This window comes from Pelodiscus sinensis, chromosome 3 (assembly GCF_049634645.1).
Source record: "Pelodiscus sinensis isolate JC-2024 chromosome 3, ASM4963464v1, whole genome shotgun sequence".
Taxonomy (NCBI): domain Eukaryota; kingdom Metazoa; phylum Chordata; order Testudines; family Trionychidae; genus Pelodiscus; species Pelodiscus sinensis.
In genome coordinates this window covers 90978826-90995517 of record NC_134713.1, presented here as the reverse complement: position 1 = coordinate 90995517, position 16692 = coordinate 90978826, and the positions used below count along the sequence as shown (strand labels likewise).

Below are 16692 nucleotides of genomic sequence, written 5' to 3'. Positions count from 1 at the left end.
TAAACCCAGGCTAATTGGTTGATTGTTTAGTCAACTACATGTTGACATGGAAACCTTCAGGATGAGGAGATTATTACATACTAGTTTTATAAATAGCATTTCTTTCTTCCTTAAAATGGAGAATGTTCATCTGAAATTGGGGCACTGTTCAGTTGAAGGAGGTGGCACAAATGACAATATTAAACTTTCCATTTCTGTATGTGCTGGTTCTTCATCCCAAATGGGATGAAGAACCAACACATACAATTTTTTTTATAACAAGTAATATAACTGGTTCAGGGGTATTTGTTTTTCAAACTGGAATCTGAACTCACCGGTTCTGGATATAGAACCATGGTGAGGTGGGAGCACTGAAGAGCAATCCTCATTATGATGTTTATTTCATAGTTTTGTTGTCTTTATTAAAACATATGCTTGTTTCAGAAATAAGTTACCTTTTGAATAACAGTGAGAACATGGAGTTTTCTAAAAAGTGACTATTAAGAATTATCTTTGTAGCTTTTTAATGAATTGCCCATAGCCTTATTCTATGGGAATTCAAATCTCAATCTTTTCAGTGTGTTACAATCAAATACATACATGTTTATTTATCACACAGAGTTCAGTAGGTTCCTTGTTCTCATTGAGAAACTTTCTTGGAAAATGAAATGACTAGAAACTGTAAGCCTCTGTTTCTAGAGTAGGTTAAAAATTTTACTGTGGTTGATTCATTTTAAGTGCATACACAGATGTTAGAATTAATGTCACTTAATTTTCTGGGTTCTTGTAACCACAGATGAGAATCACAGTGGAACAGCAGAGTCCAGTCGTCTGCTGGATGTCCCTCGCTACCTTTGTGAAGGAACAGAGTCTCCTTACCAAACTGGACAGCTGCACCCAGCCATCAGAGTAGCTGACTTGCTGCAACATATTAACCTCATGAAGACATCTGATAGCTACGGTTTTAAAGAGGAATATGAGGTAGAACTTCAGTGATTTATTCATGGATTGCTCTATCAGAAAAAACCTTTGAGTGTATATTGTCTTGTTTGCAAGGAGGGCTCTAGGTTGCAGAGCGGTTAAACTAATTGTAATGGCATGAAAGAAAATTTGTTAGTCAGCTATATTAGGTATTGGAATAATCCCAGAGGGAGGTGATGAGAGGAGTTCCATTACTTGACACATTTCAAATTACAGTAGTCTGAACTAATCACTAGAGATGTCCAGTGGTGACAAATCCAGCATTTGTGTTGGAGAGTGGGTACAGATGGACTAGCTTGCTCTTGTCCACCTCTCATTTTGGATTCTCTGGGATAATTCTAAGAGGTTAGAATGTCAGAAACAGTACAGTATTTTATTGACAATATATTTTCCTTCCCCCCCCCCCTTCTCTTTCCCTTCCCATCCCCTCTCTTTCTCTGCTATTTATTTGTTCCCTGGACCCCTTACTCCATTCATCTGAAGAAGTGGGTTGTGCCCATGAAAACTCATGATACCATCTACATATTTTTTTGTTAGTCTCTAAGGGTACGTCTAGACTACAGGCTTTTGTTTACAGATACTGTCGACAAAGCTTCTGTCAACAAAGAGCATCTAGACTACATCCAGTTCTGTCGACAAAGCAAGCCGCTTTGTCAACATGACAATGTAGACCAGGGGTCTCCAAACTACGGCCCGCGGGCCGGATGCGGCCCGCGAGGCCCTCTCATCCGGCCCGTGGAGACCTTTTTGGCTACGGAAAAAAAATTACGGAAATTTACGTGTATCCTGCCAAGATCAGCCGCCGCTTACGTGGACATTATGTTTTTACAGAATTAAAATAGGACTGGTGGGTTTTTACCAGTTTTTGCCCAAGGAAGCCTTTCGTAATGTCAAAACTTTTGCATCAAGGTACCTTTCAATCTTTGGAACAACATACCTGTGTGAACAAACATTTTCAAGAATGAAATACGTGAAGAACAATTTGAGAACAAACTTGTCCGATGATAATCTCAGGTCACTGTTGATGTTAGAGACAACAAATCTAAAGCCAGAAATGTCTGCTATTTTGGCATCCAGGAAACAATTTCACCATTCACACTAATACAGGTGTTCATGTGTAGTGTATCAATGTGTTATTAAATAATAACTGAATAAAATAATATTAAATAAATAATTAAATACAACATCCATGTTTTGATTGTTTTTTATTTGGACCTCAAGTGTGTAGTCGGCCCCCGAACTGCTGTTTGATAGTTAATGCGGCCCTCGGGCTGAAAAGTTTGGAGACCCCTGATGTAGACACAAAGGACGGTGTAGATGCAATAATGCTTTCTGTCGACAAAACTCTGTTGACAAAGGCATTATTCCTCGTAGAATGAGGTTTACAGCTGTCGACAAAACTGCTGAGTTCTGTCGATGTTATGTCGACAGAACTCAGCGGCAGTGTAGACGCAGGTATAGTTTTGTTGACAAAAGTCCACTTTTGTCGACAAAACCCTGTAGTCTAGACACACCCTCAGGTGCTGCAGAACTTTTAATTGTTTTTTAAGAAGCAGTACAAACAGTAAAGTTTTACAGCAGCCTGGCTTGAACAACTACATTTAAAATTATGTAACAGTTTCCACATGCTTGGTAACCTGTGCTGATTCAGTTTAGAGCCCTTCTCCCACCACCTCTACTAATAGATTTAATAGGAGAGCCAGACTTCAAGCAGATGCATAGCAGTTTTCATCAGACCCCTGCCATTTTCCCTCTTCGCTTACATACATTTTCCCGTTTGTCAGTGTTTTCTTATACCATGCTTCATTTCAGGGCTGTGCTTCCATATTGCACAGCCCTCAAATGTCCCTTGGTTTCTGATTTCTACTACAGAGGCATGGCCTCCTGCTTCATCCCTTATTGTCTTAACATGGGCCTATAGTGGAGAATTTGCTTTTAAGTTTGTTTCCATAGTTTCTGTTCTGTTTCTGTGGCTGATCTCCCTGGTAGGGGGCAGCACCACACCCAGAAAGGAAGCTGTGGTGGCATACGCCATCAACAATTAGGTAGAACCACGGAAATACAAGTTGTGGACAGTGGAAAAGAACACAAGAGTAAAATCTCATCTGCCGTCACTGAGATAGTACCCTTTATTTTACAACCTTCACAGTATGGAGAGGAGTTTGAAAATGTTTTGCCAATAGTTTTAAAATGTTAGCTTTAAAATAACAGCATGAACAGCAAGAGTTTTAGAAGGAGTCTTTGTGAATGCTGTGTTCTAGAGCAATGCCTGCTCTTCCCTAAGAAAAATTATGAAACAGATGGAAGGAGGAGGAAGGGACAGTCTGTGTATATTCAATATGGGATTCCTCTTCTTTTCTTTCCTCCCCATCTTGTGAAGACTGCTAAGCACTTGTTTGTCCATTTCCAGCACTCTATCAAACGTCCATCGTACCTCCACCTATTTTGGACCAGGAGGACTCAGTTTGAAATCAGTGACTGATTCAGTGATCCCTACAGGTTAATGAGAGACTCTCCCTTTTCTATAGCTAAATTTCTACTTCTGGTATCAAGGAAGATAGTGGATAACAAGTCAGATAATCAAAGCTGAGATTCTTTTACAATAGAGAGCTGTCAGGACATCATCGTGCCATCTTAAAAGAGGAGTCTTTAACAGTGTGTTTTGCAAAATGTACATAGGTTTTACCATGGTTAGAGTATTAATTTTTTTTCAATCTGATTTCATTCTCTCTCTCTATTTTTTAATAGAGTTTCTTTGAGGGACAGTCAGCATCTTGGGATGTTGCTAAAAAGGATCAAAACAGAACAAAGAACCGATATGGAAACATCATAGCATGTAAGTTCCTTGATGGCTTGAATTCAGTTTTTGCCTATGCTGATATTATCATGTACTGCTGTGTTTACTGAACAGCTTTTTAAAGGAAAAATAAAAAAATGCAGTGGCACATCTGCTTATAAAATCAAATGCTCATTATTGATCAGTGCAGATTTACAGTGCTACCTTCAGAATGTGCACCACTGTCAAAGATTCTTTCCCATCGTGACTAATGTATGTTTAATTTTATGTTTGTACATAAAATGTATGTGGACATAAACATGTGATAATAGTGACAGAATAACAAAATCCCTTTGAATGTTACCTTAATTATAGTCCTTGTGCAACAGTAATGGTGTCCAAGGTTATAATATACCTAACTGTCTCTGGGCTCTTTTTATGATCTTGTTGTTGCTATAGTCATTGTGTCTGGCCCCCAGTTGTTTAACAAAGTTGTGTTTTACATTATTGGCTAGGATCAGGGAGTCCTGACTTTCCTGAATTCCTAGGCATAATTCTTTTACTAGCTTAGAGTATGTCTATACTTAAAAAGCTTCAATGTCACAGCATTACTATATAGCACTTCAGTGTACACACTGCCTATTCTGAAAAGAGGCATTCTCTCCTTGGTGTAAGTAATCTGTCTAAGAGGCCAACAGAGAAAGTTCGTATAGTGACTTAGCTCTATTGCTACTGGGGGTTAGTTGGCTTAACAACACTGCTACGGAGTGTAAGCCAGGCCTTATATTCAAATACAGGGTAAACATTTGATTATAATTTTATATAAGAATTGTCTGTGCGGTAATACTGCCATTCATCACATTTCAATGAAATATTGAAAGCATGTTGCTAATATGCACATGGCAGTTTTGTAAGGAGTTGAACATGAAGTTGCATGATGGTGGAAGTGAAGGACTCGTATGCCAGGACTTTTTGTGTTTTTAGTTTGCCACCTCTGCTACTGACTTACTTTGTGACTTCTGGCAAAATCACGTAGTTCCTTCTCTCTATTTACCTTATGTAACATTCTGATACCTCTTAACCTCACAATGAAAATTATTAACCATGTGAAACATTTTCAGACTCTCAGACAAAAGACCCCTCTTTGTGTAACTCTAAGGTAATCTCTCTGATTTAAGGATTTAAATTGCCAAGCACTAGTAGTTTCTCCAGAAGCCTTTTAGTGCACTAGAATACTATAATTTACCATTGCCTGCCATTTATTTCACATTTGCATTCAAGCCAGGCTTGAAGGAATTTCTATGATTTCTACTTTTTTTCTTGTATTAAATTTACAGATGACCACTCCAGAGTGATTTTGCAACCTGTTGAGGATGATCCTTCTTCGGATTACATTAATGCCAACTATATAGATGTAAGTCTTTGCATGGATTTCTCCCTTTCACCGTACCAGCTTCTGTGTGTGAAACTTTTTGCACGTTGTGCCTACGAATTTATTGAAAGCGTTTTTTTTATTAAGAACAAAATGTACACTTTCCTTGTTCTACGTCCCAGTACTCACTGACATTGTTGTGCTTTCTTTCACATCTGACTTTGGTTTGGGCTGTAGATTTGGCTGTACAGGGATGTAAGTACCACTATATGTGAATAAAAGCATCCTATTGTAAATATTTGCTATAGACATTCTTAATTACGTTACTTTGCTTTTATTACTAGATATCAATGCATGCTTCATTTAATTTACTTCATGTAATATCTGTTATTTTTTCCATTTTCTTTTGTGTATATACTTTATGTATGTACCTGTGTTAAAGAGAACGCTTAGACTGTTAACATAGTTCTAGGTATTGTTACATAAACCAGGTAAACTCTGTTTACTTACATTTTATTTTGGATCATTTCGGTTACAAGCTTTTATTCCCTCCACCCCCATTTATATGTGAGAAGCTGGATAGTATGCTGTAAAGTAGTGGCTGTGAAAGTATATCAAAGCAGTGTTTCTAGTACATGGTTTGGAAAAGAATTGGGGAGGGTGGCCTTTTTTTTTTTTTTTTTTTAAAGGAAAATAGTCATCAAGCTGAACATATAGTTAATATTTGTTCTGTGGGTGCCAATTGGATATTATACAGTATATACACATATATATATATATATATATATTATTTTGGAAATATAGTATACGTTTCTTTATTGTAGACCCTTTTTCACATTTGAATTTCCACAGTTTGTCAGGAATTCAAAGGATTGGAAAACTTTGAGAGATTTTTGCCACGTGTATTGGTCAAGAAAATACAAGTTTGCTTAGCCAAAACCTTGGGGAGAAAAAAGAGGGTGGGAGAACAAAAAATTTGGATGAATGAAAGCCCAGTAAAAAATAATGTCACCCAGAATATTTGTTGGGCATTTTGTAAAGTGCTGGTTTTTCTCAACTTCTTCTATATGTAGCACTACACTAACTCTTTTTCTCTTGCAATGGTGGTTTATAAATTGTGATACTTTCTGGATATTAAGTTCTGATACATACATAGCACTGATTTTTTTTTTTATCTCCACCACTGTAATATTGTATATAGGACCAGAGGCCTTCTACAAAATGTTTCCCTTGGTTTGTAATAAATCCCATTTATCAGGGGTACTGTTCTCCCATGTAGACAAAAATACCATCTCATTATAACCAAGGAGGAAGACCTCAAACTTACACTCACACTTTGCTGGAAAATATATTAATTGTTCGTGAAAATACATAGTAGAAATACAGTACAGCACTGTGCTAAACCTGTGTAATTTTAAGATGGGACTGAGTGCTAAGATCTTGTCAGAAAATGAATTGTTTTTCCTGCTGTGTTTTTTTAAATAATATTTTAGTAATTTGGTCCATTGTAAAGACGCAAATATAATGCTGTTCAGAAGGGATTTTATGGGCTGCAGGTAATCAATCAATGGCAAGGTTGATTAAGCAACACTCAGAAAGAGGATATGAATTGCATGGATATGTGGAGATCTGTCAGTTTAGTGGCAACAAGGGGACACAAGGAGTCTAAAGATCTATGATTCTTCTAATGAGTGTTTGACCCTCATGTCTTAAATAAGACCTTAGCCCAGCAAATAGCTGGGGTTATTATTTCTCTCACATATTGCAGAGTGTTATCACTTATATTACCTCTCTCATACTAGCACAACTAAATTTAGTTCCATCCTACAACCCAGCCTGAATAAGTTCTTCATTAGTTAATTTAGAACAGGATCCATTCATCTTGCAGCTCACATACTGACAATGGACCATTGACAATGATGTGCAAAACAGCAAGCACTGGAACTTAGCCAGCTAGCTGAGAAGGTTTGGTTGTGTAGGTTTGATTCTGTATATGTGTGTGTGTATATACATGTGTGTGTATCATGTACAATATAATACACATATTATACATATAATACACACACTGTAGAATACTGAAAACATTTTGCAAAACACTCAGATGTACCCAAATGCAGCAGGGCATTGGGTCTACGCGCACACACATTGTCCAGCTCTAACATTGGAATGTTCCGTTGTTATTCTGTATGGCTCTAATAGACATTTTTGTGCATTTGTACTTAACATTATTTTTTATAAGAGAATAGAAAGTATATATTTCTTTCATGGTTTATGACAACAAGAACTAATCTTTTTTGGTAATCTGAAGGCAAAGTCCATGTTCATTAAATTCTATATAAGACACCCACTTCACTCAGCAGAATAGGGTGTAAAAGACTAATTAATAACTGTAGTGACTAATTTTTATTGTTACATTACAAGTATGCTTAGATCCCATGTTAATTTTTCCATTTTATTTGTTACCATTTGAACCTTTTCAGACTTAATAGAGCTGTTTGTAATGAGCTATTCAGTGCCGGTTCTTGGCTGGCTTGCTTGCTTTCTTTTTAGTTTATTTTTTAGTTTAAAGGTGAGGCACTAATCACAAAATAATTATTTCTACCCCTGCCCAATATATAATTTAATAGCTATTAAAAGATTCCCTTATTTATAATAAAGAAACATCAGGCAGATTTGGGAACTGGACCTACTGCCACTGCTACCCAGCTTGCCTCAGGCGGCAGAGCATGAGGTAGGCGATAGGGCTCAGCAGCAGCTTCATGCTCAGACATGGAGCTCTCCCTGTGGAAGAGGGGGACAGAAAAGTGAGTTCCATGTGTCTGCAAGAAGCCAGAGGGCCCTTCTCCTGCTTTCTGGGCTTAACTGCTACAACCCTGCCATGGCCTCAACAAGCAGTGGTTTCCATAGCCACATCCTTATAAAGTGACTTGTGGGCGTGGTAAATGGCCATGACAACCAGGTGGCCTCTTGAAGCACAATTAGCTGTACTAAGGTTTGAAGAGTGCTCTGTTCCTCAAACTTCCTGGTAGTGCCTTTGGCCACCAGAGAGAGAGAGAGAGTTGTGACACACAAACCCAATCATAATTTGTCCTTACATCTGTATATATTTATCAATTTTTAAAAAGATTATGTGAAATGTAGCTTTTGGGAATTCTTGATTAGGCTGTGCCTCACTTGGCTGGGCTGACAAAGCTGCCCCTGACTCATACACAGTTTTTAGCTGCTAGTCCGATCTGAAAATTCTGAAAAGGTTTCTATAGCTGAGCTGTCTACAGTCCATTATGCCTTCATTTTCCCCTCCCCAGTTTGTTTTCATTGGTATTAAAGGACAGAAACCAACTTTATTCTTCTGTTTTAGGGCTATCAGAGACCAAGTCACTACATTGCAACCCAAGGTAAGAATCTTCCAGAGCATTGTCACCCAGTAAACCTAATCCATAATAATTAGTGGGTTCTGCGTTTTTATGTATAATATAAATACAGAACTAGATTTGGTATGTAATGTATCGTGTTCAGCAGCCTCTAATTGCCCATCTGCAGTCAGCTGCAGGCATAAATATGATCTGGCCATGTAGCTACCAATCATGCTCACAAATCAGGTAATTAGATTTCTAAATCTAATAAATTTTACCTGTGGTTGATTGTACTTGCAAAACTAGAGGCTAAATGGTAGGTAGCCTGTTTAAAAATTTGGCGCACAAGTTTTTGTCATACTCTGATCCAAAATCCTGTTCTTTGGCCTCTAATGGAATCTCTATCTGCTTGAATTGACTGTTTTCATGTTGTGTTTTAACACATTAATTACTACAGTTGTAAATCCTTGTGCATAAAGGACACAAACATTTGCTGGCAATTGTATTTATATGTAGGTTACAGCAGGGGTCGGCAATTTTTCAGAAGTTGTGTGCCAAGGTTTAACTTTCCCCACGCCCCTCTGTGCAAGTCCTGCCCCCCTCCCATCCTGCCCCCATATCTTCCTTCACCCCCTCCTATTCCCACATCCTTGTGCTCCCAGTGCATGCAGCATCAGGGCAGCAGCTCTGGGACTCACAGCGCCCTCCCCCCCTTCCCCGGAGCAGCACTGGGGAGAGGAGGGACCAGGAGGACAGAGTCACTTCCCTGCCTAGCCCAGCCCTTTGCCCACGGCTCACCCCTCATCTTCAGGCTGTGGCAAGGTGAAGCAGGGCACTGGGGAAGAGTTCCCCTACCCACAGGAAGCAGCCACAGCTTAGCCTGGGCCCCAGCACCTTCGAGGCGGCGGCAGCGTATGACCAGCCTCACCACCCCAATCTTCAGAGCAGTCCCAACCCCACCTCCTCCTGGTACAGGAGGCAGAGTCTGTAGCAGGGGGAAGAGGGCTGTTAACCCTTTAGTTCCCAGGAGCCGCATGCCTCAAGGATGCAGAGCCCCGCACAGGGTCATGCCACCCATTCGGCTTGCTGGGCTGCCTGGCCCCTACGCCATGCTGCATGTGCCACAAAAAATCTTCTTGTGTGCACATGTTGCCAACCCCTGGGTTACAGCCTGGAATAAAAAAAGCATGTTCTCAGTCAAATGTCTGTGTTCTGTCTACCATAGAATTTACAACTAGATTAATTAATGTTAAAACTAAAAACATACCCACATATAGCTTCTATCGTTGTACTCTTTGAGTAGGTAGTACAGTGTATGAGCACTTACACTTCAAGTGGTAATTTGGGTAAATTGAGATGCTTCTGCCCCGATTATGAATAACATTATGGTTTAACAACTCTTGTCAATATAATGCTGCAATTCTGCAGGGGTTATTAGAGCCTTTCATATCTGAGCAAATAACTTTCTGAATATCAAATGCCTATGCTAAAAGATTTTATTTTTAGTGTTCAGTCAGGTGGTAGTTTTATTCTATAATATTCTTTCTTTCTTTCTTTCTTTTTTTTTTCCCCAGGACCAGTCCATGAAACAGTGTATGATTTCTGGAGAATGATATGGCAGGAACAGTCAGCTTGTGTAGTGATGGTTACAAATTTAGTTGAAGTTGGACGGGTAAATCACTTAATTTTTAAAATGTTGCATGCTACAGATAGCCTCTCAAGCTGTTGTTTATCTCTGCCAAAAAAAAACTACTGAAGAGTCTTTTGAAAGATATCCTTAACTCTGGGGATAATGGGGATAAGATAGTATTCTTCTGAATTTGAGTAGCATTGTATAATTTGGTTGCTTTCTAAAGAAAAAGACAAAATGAATCAGACTGTTACTATGTTATTTTAATGAATAGGGAACAATGCTGCCTGAGTTCATAATACAATCTAGTGCATAAGAAACATTTGTACATACTCTGTATTCAGATGATCACAGCTAGCTGACTATATAGCACATCAACTTTAAAAGCAGATAGAAATCAGCAGACTATTTTGCACTTTAGGATTAGCCAGTCTCTTGAGAATTACTTTAATAAAACACCTGAGATTGCTTTGCAGCAACATAATTATTGAAATGGAAAACATCCCACAGCATTAATTAAAACCTGTGAAAAAATATGTTTTCCGTACTAGAAAACTAAAAAATTCAGAATCACTAATTCAGAAAGATAATTTGGCTTTTGTGGAGGGATGTGTAAATCAGCATAAACTCTTAACACTAACAGTATGAAGAGCTTTCGCCGTACTTGATTGGCAGTTGGTGCCTGTGGTTTGTAATGGGGTTCATATACCTACATTGTAATTTTGAAAGTAATGTGATGGATTAAGTTACTATTTGCTGTGTTTTCACTTTCATATGCTTTAAGGTGACTTTTAATTTTGTTTTTAGGTCAAGTGTTATAAGTACTGGCCTGATGACACTGAAGTTTATGGGGACTTCAAAGTGGCTTGTGTAGAAATGGAGCCACTTGCAGAGTATGTTGTCAGGACATTCACCCTTGAAAGGGTAAGGCCTTTGAAAGACATCAGAGTATTGCTTCCTTTCAGCTCAGTTTGTTAAATAGTGTCTTTCACATAATCAAGTACAATGCCAAATCATTCTAATTAACAATTCCATAATGCAGAATTTATTTTAACATGGGAAGAATATGTTGCACTGCTGGTTCCCAGTAATTCATATATCCAAAGCTTTTGGATTTCAATAATTTGTTTTGTTTCCCTTCTGACTTTAAAAATGAACCTGTGTGCTGGGCCCAAGTACATTATTCTTAACAGCTTTCCATTCACTGAGGCATGACCTCACCCTTACAGGAGTTAATGTTGCTCCAATACCCTGACTTGTTCATTAGGTAGACTATTAACATCAATTAATATGAGGCAGCAAATATTAGCTGTTGTGGAACAGCTGTAGTCTTCCAGTATAACTGTTCGGCCTGTCTGCATCATTTGGGGAATCATATTATTATATATAGCAACATCAGTAAATGTTTTTTTTTTTGTGTTGACTCCAAAAAATACTAGAACAGTTGGTCTGGCATCCTTTAATAGCACATAGAAGTATTATGGGTTTCAGATTTACAGTACATTATCAAAATATCACACTATGGAACCATTATACAGTTTAAGCCTTATGTCACAGTGGGAAACCTAAAGCCCATGGGTTGGCTCCAGCCCCTGGCTTGCCTGGATCTGGCCCCCGAAGCTTGGGGCTCCGCCCCCCCAGTATTGGAGAACCCACTCTTGACACTCCAGCTGCCCCTGTGGGTCTGGAGTGCCAGCACTGGCTCCCCACTGTGGAGGGAGGAGCCCTGTGCCTTACAGGCTGGAGTCAGACAAACCAGAGCCAGATCCTATCTACAGACTCTGCCTGATGGAGGAGGAAAGGGCTCCATGCACTGCTGCTCCTCCTCTTCCCCACCGCCACCTCTGCTGGCGCAGTTAAGTGCTGCCTGGAGGCTTTTCCCCCCACAAAAAAATCTGCTAGCCTGTGCTGCCCTTCTTCCCTCCTCCCCCCCAGGCTCTGCTATGTGAGGGGAATGTGGGGGAGTGTCTTTCTGCTTCTCAGTCAGGGGCCATGTCAGTGAGGTACTTCTGTTTTGGATTTTTTCCTCTGATTTCTCACTTTAGTGTAGCCCCCGACTGACTTTTCTATGGGTCAGTGGCTCCCAACCAAAAAAAGGTTCTCCGCTTCTGCCTTATGTGATGAGATACAAGGCAGTTTTTAGAATAGATTTTGCCTTTTTTATGTACATGTAATAAAGATGATCCAGCAATTTATTAATAGCCATATTTATATTCTATTGTAAAATCAGTTTTCCTTTAAATAAAAAAATACCATGTTCTTTGCTTAAATCAGTTTGAGAAGATAGTATGTAGATTCTAGCAGTGTTGTCATTGCTTACCTCAGAGAATATTTGAGGTGTTGAATATTTTGAGTTTAATAACCTCTTTTGAAATATTATTTTTGTCTTTGACAGAGAGGTTACAATGAAATCCGTGAACTTAAACAGTTCCATTTCACAGGCTGGCCAGATCATGGAGTTCCTTACAATGCCACGGGCCTCCTTTCATTTATACGTCGAGTCAAATTGTCTAACCCTCCTAGTGCTGGGCCTATTATTGTACATTGCAGGTGTGTAGAGAAGAGGTAGATGAATTTTCTACAACTTTATATGTGATCTTGTATAGTGGTCTCTTGTGAAGTTGTGAGCTTTGTCTTTTTGTTGTCTAATCTTTTGGAGTTAATTCCCTCTTTCAATGCCCTGCCCACACTGGAAGCAGAACTAGGTATTAGAATATTTAAACATAGCTAGATTCTAGTAAAAAACTCTGCAGTGTAGACATAGCCAGGGCGGCATTTGGGTGGTACAACCATGCTGCCGGCTCTGGACTCTGGCTCCTGGACATGATGGGCCCATGTTCCTCTACATGGGCTGTAGTGTCTCTTGGGAACAGTTATCCACATGGCTCTCTACATTTTAGAGCCAAACTTTCTTATTCAAATTGTCCCTGGAAAGGAATGGCTCCCCTTAATGTCTCTGAATAAAAATGATTTGAACTAGTTCCATAAAGAGCATAGTCATCCTGAAGATCTCTGTCCGATTAACAAGTTGGTTACTACAGGTTGGACCTCCCAGGTCCAGCACCCTCAGCACCTGACTGGTCCCAAACAAGGGATTTTGCCGGACCAGGGAAGATCATTTCTGGCTCCTTTGCCACTGGCCTCCCAACCCGGCTCCACTCCTGGCCTAGTCACCAGCCTCCCAGACAGCTCTCCTCCTCCTGCTGGCTTCTCCCTGCTGCCCTGCCAACCCACCAGCAGCCTACTGCCATGCCATGACTCCTGGCCCCTGGCCACTGGTACACTGGCCACCCTGCCACTGGCCTAGCGAGACTCCTGCAGCAAGGCTCCCAGCCATTGTCTCCCCTTAGCCAGCCTGGCTGGGCTCCCAGATCCTGCAGGGCTCCTGCTGCCGGTCCTGCCCCAAAGCACTCTGGTCCCTGAACAGGACCAAATTTCCATTTTAGAGTGGTTCAACCTGTACAGGTTTCTTTCTGGGCCATGAAGGGATATTCTGAGACGCCATAAAGGAACCTCACCAATACTGTTTTTACATAATCTGAGATCTGTTGGAAAAGTTTTTGCTATTGAGTTATACACATCTCATGTGTGTTTTAATGTTGTTGTGAATACTAAATGGGGGAACTGGAGATTAGGTAATGTTTGGAAAGATATGTATGAGAACTTATATTAATGTTCCAAGCATGTACTAGGGTATGTCTACACTAGCCCCCTAGTTTGAACTAGGGAGGCTAATGTAGGCATTCGAACTTGCAAATGAAGCCCGGTATTTAAAGATCCCGGGCTTTATTTGCATGTTCCTGTCCGGTTGCCATTTTTAAATGCCACTAGTCCTGACTAACTGCACGTGGCGATTAAATGGTAATTCGAACTAATTCCTTAGTTCGAATTACAAACGGTAATTTGAACTAATTCCTTAGTTCAAATGACCTGTTACACCTTATTCCAGGAGGAGTAACAGGTAATTCAAACTAATGACTTGTTTTAAATTACCGTTTAACTGCTGCGTGTATCCGTGGGCAGTTAGTCCGGACTAGTGGCATTTAAAAATGGCGACTGGATGGGAACATGCAAATAAAGCCCGGGATATTTAAATACCAGGCTTCATTTGCAAGTTCGAATGCCTACATTAGCCTCCCTAGTTCGAACTGGTTGTTGAATTTGTGGGGAGGATTTTCTGAGTTGTGGGGAGTACTCTGAAAATAGTTTCCTAATTCTTTCCAGTGCTGGTGCTGGACGAACTGGCTGTTACATTGTGATTGACATTATGTTAGACATGGCAGAAAGAGAAGGTGTTGTGGACATCTACAATTGTGTCAAAGCCCTACGGTCACGTCGCATCAACATGGTACAAACAGAGGTATGGCAGCTTATTTGCAATGGGTCTAATGCTTTCCTAGATGCATTAAGTCAGAATTTTGTTCCTGTAATCACTACAACAGAATCCTCTTAATCAGTCCTTCCTAGCTGTTTATCCATAGCAAGAGGAATTTCTGAATAGGAACAGCATTGTGGAGCGAAGAGCACACAGCCCTTTGCCTGGTCCCAAACTGGAGCCCACTCAATCCAGAACAAGAGAGCCCAGCAGCTTCCACATGCCCCAGCATCAGTACAGTCCAAGCCACCTTCCAGGTGCTGGACTTGCTGATAAAAGAACAAAAATCAACTCTTTCCCTGGCTCAGAAAATAGTATTTTTAGGGTGTGATGCTTGACTCGATTCAAGCCAAGGCCTCTCTGCCAGAAGCCTGATTCTAGACCACATTGGACCTGATATCCACTGTTATGGTCCATCTAATTATGACCGCTTAGGTTTGACTTAAACTACTGGGGTATATGGCAACATGGACTTTGGCATGCAAGACTTTGCCTCAGGCTCCTGCAGACATGGCTAGCATCTGAGAAGACACCAGTTGGACTCTGGTGTACACAGTTCTTCCCCTAGTCTTCACCTATCTTGATGGAAAGACCCAAGATAGGTAATGATACTGTTTCCCTTTATTGCTTCTCAACCATTAGAGTTTTAATCTTGTATGTGTCAGATCTGTGGTGGGAAGCCCACCTCAACAAACTCAGTACTCAAGGCCTCTAGTTGTAAGAACTCCTCTCCCTGTACATGAACCTCAGGGAGTTCGGGGCAGTACACTTAGCTTGCCCAGTGTTCCTTCCCCAGATCCAGGCAACATGGTGCAAGTCCTGACAAGCAGTACCACATCCATGTTCTGTATCAACAAGCAGGATGATGTCTGATCTTCAGCAGGAAGGCCATCTGTCTGGCTGTGCAAAATTCATCTCAAGGGGTCACATCTCCCTGGATCCTGTACTGGTAGATCACTTCAGCTGATCCCTTTCCTCAAACCATATGTGGGCCCTTTACGTGGAGGTCACCACATTCATCATCCAAAGGTGAGGGCCTCTCCAGGTGGACCTGATCACTACCAGCCAGAAGAGAAAATGCCATCAGTTTAGCTCGCTGTCTGGACACAACTCAGCCTTCCCCTCCAATGCATTCCTGCTCCTGTGGACAGATTGCTGATTCTGTGCCTTATCTATGCTCCCTCAGCTTTGTTAAAAGTCTAACAAAGAAGCCAAGAGTAATTCTGATAATCCCAGCATGGCCATGCCAACTCTCAGTTGGAATGCTTCTGGATTTTTCAGTATCAGCTCCACTCTCCCACTCTGTTCAGACCTAATATCACAAGACCTGAACCTCTCCTCCCTGCCCCAGCTGTAAGGATGCTTCATGGCCAAACCCAGAAAAACAGGCTTGCTCATAATACATCTAACATATCTCGTTACGTTGTAGAAAGGCATCTGCTATGGCTACCTCCAGGGCTAAACGGAAGGGCTTCTCAAAGTGGGCATCTCAACACGCTCTCTTTCCGTCTCAGTCTTTCCTTCAGTCTTGGACAGCTTGCTCCTCTGAAAGCAATAGGGCTAGGTTCCTTTTGTCTATCAAAGTGCACTTAGCAGCCATCTCAGCCTTCCACCCACTGGTGAATGGAAGGTCAGTGTTTGCCCACAGCATGACTATATGTTTCTAAAGGACAGGAGAGGCTCCGTTCTTAGGTCTGTAACCTGATCCCTCCATGAGACTTAAATCTGGTTCTGTCAAGACTCGTGGATTCCCCCTTCAAACTGTTAACATTGTGGCCCCTGTTGCTTCTCTCTTGGAAGATCACCTTCCTAGCAGCAATCACCTTGGTCACAAGAGTCTCTGAAGTCAAGGCCCTTACATCAGAACCACCTTAAATAGTGTTCTTCAACTGCACCCTCACCTAGCCCTCCTGCCAAAGGCGGTGTCACAATTCCATATCAACCAGGCCAAGACTCCAGGCTTCATCAGTAATGTTCCTCTCTCAGTTCCCAATCCAGGACATCTGCATGGACGTAATCTGGTCATTGGTACATACTTTTGCATTTCACTACATCATCACCCAACATGCCTGGGATGTGTTTTGGGAGAGCAGTGATGCTGTCAGCAAGTCTGTGAACTCTAAGCCCAACTCCTGGGGTACCTACCATGGAATGAACATGAGCAAGCACTAGAAGAAGAAAAAATAGTTATAATCTTTCCATAACTGTTGGTCTTCAAAGTGTGTA

At 40.8% G+C, this 16692-nt stretch overlaps 1 protein-coding gene across 7 annotated transcripts in view; it reads left to right on the top strand.

The window, feature by feature from the left end:
* The window catches only part of PTPRK (protein tyrosine phosphatase receptor type K), a 584676-nt gene that overhangs the window by 555270 nt on the left and 12714 nt on the right, over nt 1-16692 (top strand). For 4 of the 7 annotated variants that reach the window (XM_075924132.1, XM_075924131.1, XM_075924134.1 and 1 more), the window contains 8 exons: nt 776-960; nt 3709-3796; nt 5074-5150; nt 8467-8503; nt 10036-10133; nt 10899-11015; nt 12487-12656; nt 14316-14451. In XM_075924132.1, the coding sequence (XP_075780247.1) occupies nt 776-960; nt 3709-3796; nt 5074-5150; nt 8467-8503; nt 10036-10133; nt 10899-11015; nt 12487-12656; nt 14316-14451 (908 nt within the window). The remainder of the gene's footprint in view (nt 1-775; nt 961-3708; nt 3797-5073; nt 5151-8466; nt 8504-10035; nt 10134-10898; nt 11016-12486; nt 12657-14315; nt 14452-16692) is intronic. The other 3 variants (XM_075924133.1, XM_075924137.1, XM_075924136.1) reach the window with 1 other exon arrangement.